The sequence below is a fragment of the Rhipicephalus sanguineus genome, unplaced genomic scaffold (genome assembly GCF_013339695.2).
Source record: "Rhipicephalus sanguineus isolate Rsan-2018 unplaced genomic scaffold, BIME_Rsan_1.4 Seq628, whole genome shotgun sequence".
Classification (NCBI taxonomy): domain Eukaryota; kingdom Metazoa; phylum Arthropoda; class Arachnida; order Ixodida; family Ixodidae; genus Rhipicephalus; species Rhipicephalus sanguineus.
In genome coordinates, this window is record NW_023615653.1 from 14307 (window position 1) to 22589 (window position 8283).

Consider the following 8283-nt stretch of genomic DNA (forward strand, 5'->3'; position numbering starts at 1 on the left):
CAATGATGTCATGAAAGAAATGTTTTGTTTGTGAATTATTTCCAGTTAGATATCAGCCACAAGCCAGTGGTGGAAGCGGCGCTGCCGCAGCACATCGGCATGCAAGAGTGTGCCCCATGGGTGGTATAGGGAGTTTCCGCCCCTGGTGGAAGTCTGCCACATCCCCTCAAGCAAGCTGAAACAACTCGTTCGGGTCAAAGACCGCCTTGAAAAGGAAAGATACCCTGGTGTCGTCTACGAAATTCTGTGCCAAGACTGCCAGGCGTGCTACACAGGCGAGACTAGAAACTTTAAAAGAAGACGGCAGCAGCACCGTAATGATGTAGCCAAAAGATACACGATTTCGAACGCCCTGGCAGAGCATCATGAAAAAACTGGACACTGTCTTGATTGGCAATCGGCTTCCATCATTGAAAAAGAGAAAAAGTTATCATCCCGACTGCTCATTGAATATTTTTGCATACTACTAACACGATAAATCGGACACAGGGTGCACTCCCTGAGCTATAAGCAAGTGCGTCGAGTCTTTTGACGCATATGTAATGAAGACCAGCATGCATTCGGTCATTGTGAACAAGGTATTGAACGCAGAAATGTCCATTCTGTTGTTTTGTGTACTATTTTAGTTGGCGAGTGTACGTTTTCTTCAACCATAATTTTTCCTCGCTCAGCAATTCAATTACAGCATGAAAATCCTTACTTATACAGATGGTCATAAATGGACCCATAATAAACTTTGAGCTTGTCAACGTGGATTTTCGGGCTAGTTGGTTATATGCTTCTTGTTCGGGTCAAACCTGTTGTCCTGTTGTCTCTTCCTCGTCCGTGTGTGTTAGCGCTATGCCCCATTCTGAAACTTTGAGAATTTGAAATTTAAAACATGATAAGAAATCAATCTGTAAATGTTGAGCAATGATGTATGATTTGGCAAATTTCACTTTGTTTTACTTTAACCCTTTGCAGCGTGTTGTCAGCCCCTGCCTGACAACATAACCCAGCTGTGGTCAGGCACCGCTGGACAAGTTCTTTCATGGCTGATTAACACGCGTTTTCTCACTGCATTATGCACCATCTGTAAAAGAGTAAGCAAACTTCTTTTACTTCAGCTTTGAGTCCTTTAGTTTCTGACCAGGGCAGATGGAAGGTGGGAAAGGGTTTCAGTCTGTAAAGGGTTAATCAAAATAACAACCATGTTATGAAGGAGGCATTCAGAAACAGTGAAATAAGAAATGCTCAAAGGTGCGTGAACTGCCTAGGTTAAATTGAGAATGTTTATACATGCAGAGTGATGGAGCACCTTGCAAGTCTTGTTGTATAAACTGAATACGAGGCACAGGGTGAAGAGGTAGAGGCCCGCGTACAGATACTGGGCGAGCAGAATGTTTGTCCCATGGCCAGTGATGTAGTACAGAGCCACGAAGATGTATACAAAGCCTGCAGGATACCTGAAATCAATTGAGAATCGGTGTTCTGATTGCATAACAAAACAATGCCTACTACGAGGCCTCAGGGTGTCGAGAAAAAAAAATAGTCCATAACAGTTTTTCTTTGTATGCGAAATATTTTGAAGCAAAGTAACGATAGAAACATAGTATTTATCTCTGTTCATAAGGGAATTATGAATTACAAGATTTTTTTCAGTAGAAAGTCGTCTTTAATGTCCCAACCTGAACATATACTGTTGTGTCCGGAATTTTATGGATATTAATTTTATGAAGGCGTTGAGGAACGCTAGAAGTTTAGCTAGGTTGTCCTGACTGTGTCCCGATAGTATAAATATGTTGTGTAAGTGCAACAGGTGTGTGTTATGTTTGTCTGTGCAATGATGTAGGTAATCTGTTTCTATAGACCAGAATTTCCAGCGCTCGTAGGTGGCTGCCATGTTTGGCCAACCGAGGCGCCGTAGTGTGAGCATTTGCTTGGGGGCTGCTGAAACGTGCTGGCACACAACACGGTGCACTACGTTTGTGGCTCTCAGTAGCGGGCGATGGCAGATTCGCAAGTGCTGCAGCCGTCTTCTCTGAATGTCAAAAAGTGCATCTTCTTTCATGTGACTACATTGTCAAACGGTGGAATTGTGCCAGGGAGCTTGTCAAACTTCACGAGAAGGTTCAGCAACATCGTCAGGAAGGTTTGAATAGTTGCAACACTGTGAAGTTGGTCATTCTTCTTTTTTTTTTTTTTTTTAGAACTTTATCATATCAAGAAACGGCTTAAATTTACGTATGTAAACGGCCAGATGAAATCTAGTGCGGTGTACGTTTTTTTTTTCTGAGGGGCAGCAGTGACAGATATTTTCGCGCCGTGTTACCGTCCGGCTTTGTGCTGCACGATGGCTGTTTTGTGTTCTCACGCAAAATGCAGCAGGATGAGTTTAATTAGGCGATTATGTCAGTTTTTAACGCAGAACGCTGTAGCTGAGAATACGTGCAGTTTCTAAGCAAAATTGCTGCGAAAGCATGGCCCAGCGTAGTGTACAAAGCCTCTTGTAAAGCTATACGTAGAGCGCATACTGGCCCCCAACCTCTGTGTGGTTAAAAAGCAGAGTCTGCAAAAAACACCCCGTCGCACAGGTGTTTCGGAACGCGATCAAAACTGTTGAAGATTATGTTTGAGTCCGACACTGATTCAGTTCGATCCTGACCAAGCGGCACACACGCTATCGCGACATGCCTCGGTCAGGATATACATAACTGCAATTGAAGGATCACCCCTGCAATGACAAGATCCCTGTCACACGGGCACTTTCCATCGCGATTGAGCCAGATCAGGATTTATCGCCTCGGCCTTCCTTTGCTGTCACAGTAAAACTTTGTTGTTCTAAAACCACAGGTAGACATGCCTCGCGACTGTAAGATTCAAAATACATATATGCTATGGACATGAAGTTGTAAAAAGTGAAATAGTTCGTTAAATCGAGGTTTATCTGTGCCTTTTTGAACAAATGTATACCCAAGGTGGCCTCATTTTGGATTTGGGCAACACGCTTAAACACCCTTGTGTTGGAATTACCGTGCACGTTAAAGGGACCCTTAAACGGTTTTGACGATTTTGTACGAACACATTTGGCCAGTACAGCAAGTCCTAAGGATCATTTACAGACCGATTTAAGCTCTGCGTAAACTGCATAATTTATTACAAGGATTTAAAGCTGCGAATCGCCACCGATCACAGCGGCTCATTAAATGCATTTTCAACCGCCCACTTTCAGTGCGCGTCGCCTTTGAAGCGCGACGTCACGCAGGTGGCTGATCTGATTGGATATGTCCAGCCCACGTCACGGTACCTCCTGTGGGCAGCTAGCGTCGTCTGGCTGTGTTACAACGTGCTCTGTGTTGACGTGAGCTGAGCGACAGTGTTTATCTCGCGGTTTCCTTTCTCAGACACAATGAATTGATTGGCTTAGCAGTGTAATGTGCCACACGTCTAGCAATCGGTGACTTGTGAAGCTGCAACATCGTGTAATGTATGCGAGGCATCTGGCGAGCGGAATCGCTTCAGCTCGTCGCGCGTGCTCTCGCTGTCCGGTTAATGCCACGATCCACGTGTCTGTGGCTGTAACTTCACCCCTGAAGACATGACCACATTGCCCGAGTTTACGCTTATCGGTGATCATGCTCGAATTATTTGTTTGGACGCATGCCTTTGCAGGTTGTAAAAGAACATTGGCTGGTAGTGTGGCAGCACCTGTCGGAGCAGATACCAACCACTCCGTGCACTTCGTCTCTGTTGCCAGACGGCATGCTGCCAGGCACACAGAACCATGGCCTCCAATATTGCACACAACTTGTCAGCGTGCAATATCGGAGGTCATGACTGGTCGAAGCTCAAACCATCGAGTGCGCTCATGAGAGCGCTGCAATCAGCAGTGTGTCTCACGAGTTGAGGAGGCAAGGCAGTGGTGAGGAGGGTATAGATATAATTGTCCGTAGTGCCCTTGGTACACGGTGCGTCGCTTAATTTGTGGCGCGAATGATTTGACAATGCGCTTGCCTAAACGCTGACAAAACTTCAAAGAACGGTTTCAGGGTCCCTTTAATAACTGAAGCTTGCCTCCGGACTGCTGCGGTGGTGCATGCAAGTTCTGAGGCAAAATTGAGAAACATTTGTTAGTTAGCTTCGCAGCTTGAGAAAATATGTGGTGAGGCGCATGGAGATTGTAAATAATTCAATTTATTTTTTCATCCAGCAGATGGTCGTGTTTTACCCCATGCACTTGCAGTGCAGCCGTTTGGTAGAAAATATGACCTCCTGTACAAGAGCACTCGCTCACTTATTACTTATTGAAATCAAGGGCCTTGAAGACGTCTAGAATACACGCCGCACAAACACAAGCCGCTCGTGTTCCCGTTAACGCCGCAGGTCTGTTTCATCAGCCGCTTCCTTTTTAGCTCATTGTTTTGGCACCCAACGACGGCACAGTGCCACCAGGACAAATTTTTATAAAATGCACTGCTGTTCTGAGTATGCAGCAAGCAAGCAGCTGAGACCGCAACTTTCTAACAGCTCTGAAAGCACTGACACAAGCGAACACGCGACGCAGGCACGGTCATCACTTACCGCCATCGTCTGCACCTGGTGTCATGAGTAACGGCGCGGCTGACACTCACGCTACGAGGCTAAGAAAAATCTGGTGTATAGTCCCCATGAATATCATGGTGCGAAAAGTTCTGTTCTTATCCTTTTTATATTCAATGGCATCCACAACTAGCCCCTGCACAACTAACAGCCAAGGATGATGAGGTGGCTTTGAGAAAGATGGATCCTCCTACCGAAATGTAGGGTGGTCTGTGTGATGGGTCTTTGTTTTTACGTCTTCTACTGCACAGTGTGCTTCCATCTGCTTTGCTTCAGAATCCCTGCCTGAGATATGTGTTAACGCTCATGTTGCATGACGTCCACATTGCCAATTTTCCCCATGAACTGATAAATATCTTGCTTTCACTCCAAAACAAAATACCGCAATATCCCGAGCAAACGCCCCCCTAAAGTGATGGACAAAGATTTGGGGGGGGGGGGGGGCTCTTGCTCGGTCTCGGATCAAAATTCAAAACAGCAGCGGAACAGTCACTATATAAAGAATGCACAGCCTGCTTCTAATGAAATGCTTTACTGAATGTGCATTATTCACTGTTCTTATCTGCACTCTTCGGGCGAACGAAAACAGTGAATGGAACAGTGAAAATGGCGGGAGGAGAGAAGGGGGCACATATTTCAAATCTCCCGAAAAAGGGAGGGGGGCACTAGCTCGGGATTTTACGGTAGTAGATAACGTTTCGGTTATCCCCCCCCCCCTCATTTTCATTTTGACACACTGCCAGGATTTGAAAGCATCGCACTGCTGTAAATGAGTCTTGTGAATATGAGGGCCTGAAGCAGGGAATGTCTCGTGCCAAATACAGTCGTCAGCAACATGTGGGAGAGTGTCATGCACAAATCATGAGCAGATTCGGAGTTATTGCTAACCCTTAGTTACACACTGTGGGGTCTGATGCGGAAAAACGCCGCCGCCCTCAGAACACACGGAGACAGTTCACGCGGTCGGGCAACAAACGTGGAGGTTTATTAAAACACTTCTTTACATATATGGTGAGCTCGCCGGCCGAATTAACACGTAACGCGCTAACAACGAATACTGGGAAAACATATCACAAACTCAAGACAATGTAAGACATACAATACAATATAACATAAGACATACATAAGACATACAATAAGAAAACATAATACAATACAAATGCGGCGCCGCAGATGCACGACTCACCACGAGGGTCCGAGGGAAGCGAGCCGCGGTACCGTCCCCCGGACCCACCGCGAGGAGACGTCCATCCACGCGCGCTGCCACACCCCAAAAAATTTTCTATGCGCCGGCCTAAATTTGCGGCGGCGATGCCGGCGCCCCCGCGCTAAACTCGGGTTACAGAGAGCGCATCCCTGGTCTTGGATGAACGTCTCCGCTTACGCCAAGTGCGTGCGTGCAACCACAGCGGCCGCGCCCAAGCTACGGCAGTCGCCTTTACAGGGATGATATAGCACCCCCACAACACATTGTTATTATGCATGCACATGACCTCAACAAGACCACCTCTAATCTTCCAGCAATAATACATAGTACTACATGCATGCCCTTTCAAGCAATACATGCTCGAGTCAGGAATGTGCCTTATACAGATTCCATGGCGCAGTAACCACCTAGAAAACAGATACCCTTCCCAGCAAGGTCTGGGTACGGGCTAGTTGGCATTCCATTTTTTTTAAATTGTGATCACAGCGCAGAGTAAGACACGAGACAGAGAGCAACGAACCCTTCCCAGGACATGCTTGCTTCCTTCTATGCACCTCGTGTGCTAGACATCGCTTTAAACTAAGCTAACTGGCAATGCTTCAAAGTGTGTCATCTGGATTTGGCTGTGGAATGCCATAGGCATGGGACAAAAAAAAAAAGTGCACACCACATACATGGCTTGAAGCACATGCACTAAAGCATAATGGTGCAATCGGCAAATTCTGCACTATACACTACGTGTAACAGTGTGTACCGTAGATACTGCAGTCACCTCTCACCACCAACGTGCTCTGACAATTACGGACAACGTGAGAACTCATTTCAAGAGTCCCTAATATCTCCGAGAAGTTGAGAAGGGTACACATTTGGCCTTGCTACGAACTACTGCAAACCAGGGGCGTAGCCAGAAATTTTTTTCGGGGGGGGGGGGGGGGTTCAACAATACTTTATGTATGTTCGTGCGTGCGTTTGTATGTGTGCGTGTATATATACGCAAGCAAAACTGAAAAATTTGGGGGGGGGGGTTGAACCCCCCCCCAACCCCCACCCCCTTGGCTACGCCCCTGACTGCAAACCCATGGTTAAAGGGAGACCACGCATGGTGCTTGGCCAAAAGAGTGAAAAGAAGAGTGGTGGTCAAAATGGTACAGGGAAGAAGGCCACATCGAGGTGCCATAATTAAATTCAGTTAAACTTAAAGTTTTTAAAAAATCTTTGTGGCAGGAGATTCATCAGGTAGCAGGCTTAGATTTCTTTTAAACCAATGCACCAGCTTTATCTCAATATTTTCGCTAGTCTGACTTACTCTTCACGTTTTTTTTGTTTTTTTTATCTTTCGTATTCAAGACTTGAAGAATGGTTTGTTGGCCAGCGCATGAACTCACGTTTTGCTCAACGCTTGAATAAATCGAGCTTTAGCTCATATTTCCGCAGTGCCACCGATTCACACAGGGAAACCCATAGAAATGATGCGAGTACTCACACAAGTGGTCCTGTGTCCCCTTTAAGACGAGCGTAGTCGTAAGTGCCATTCAGCACTCCTTCCACTTCTTGCATATAAGCTCTCCAGTCAATTTCGGTGTCTGGAACATGAACCGACAACCATCGCATCATGCAACGCAGGTGCGCTCATCAAATCGATACGCCACATTGTACTTACACGGTACCCTGCCGATAACTGTGATGTTCACGATAAATTCAATGATTAAAAGAAACGGCACCACTAGGTAAACAATTCCCGGATCGTTCACAAACTGCCACAAGCTGAAATTGCGGAGGTCGTTCATGATGCAGTTGAACGTGGCTCGCAGGTGCCTAGAAAGGACGAAATTCCCTCTCCGCTGATGTTGACTTCTCTTTCCAACAGTCCGCGGAGGCGCCATTCTTATCAGCGCGTTGGATCAGCAGGTGCACTGCGCTTAGCGCCGAAGACAGCGCTGCTACCGTTCACAGAGCATTTCAAAAAGCTTCACAGGCAAAAATGAAAAACCACTCGTGCAATGCCAATGCGCCACATCACAGAGAGGTGAGAACCGGCCGCCGAACGCAATCCCGCCGATCCCGCTGCCTGCGGTGGCGCTGTAGTCGTAGTAGACGCAGTAGACGTGGAGTTGGTAGAGTGCATGGGTAGAGTGCCTGGGCTACACCGTCCATTGCCGACCTATGGTCATATCTACTCATCTTCAGCATTATTATCAGTCTTATATCGGCTTACCATTACACCCAAGTCTATTCACACATATGTCAACGCATGAGCGTTAATGCGCCACCTCAATATTTATTGATCAGAGGAGTGAGGTGTGTGTGGGGGGGGAGGGGGGGTTGACCTCCCCGTGCAAACTCTTTCACGGGAAGTTCTTGATAATATATCTCGTGTGAGTCGCGTATTTCATAAAAATGTCCTTGCATGATTTAAGCCACTTATAATACGTGTTTGATGGTGCACGATCAAAATGCGCATCATAGAGCACCGATTACGTGAGATATTGGCGTTAAAG

General features: G+C 46.4%; 1 protein-coding gene across 1 annotated transcript; it reads right to left on the reverse strand.

Moving 5' to 3' along the window:
* Positions 1–1140: 1140 nt before the first annotated feature.
* On the reverse strand, positions 1141–7834 carry LOC119377948 (lethal(2)neighbour of tid protein 2-like). The gene is made up of 3 exons (XM_049411678.1): positions 7446–7834; positions 7269–7368; positions 1141–1445 (listed from the first exon to the last, which is right to left on the reverse strand). Exons 1-3 carry the CDS (start codon positions 7666–7668, stop codon positions 1253–1255), a joined length of 516 nt encoding a protein of 171 aa, XP_049267635.1. The 5' UTR covers positions 7669–7834; the 3' UTR covers positions 1141–1252.
* Positions 7835–8283: the final 449 nt, after the last annotated feature.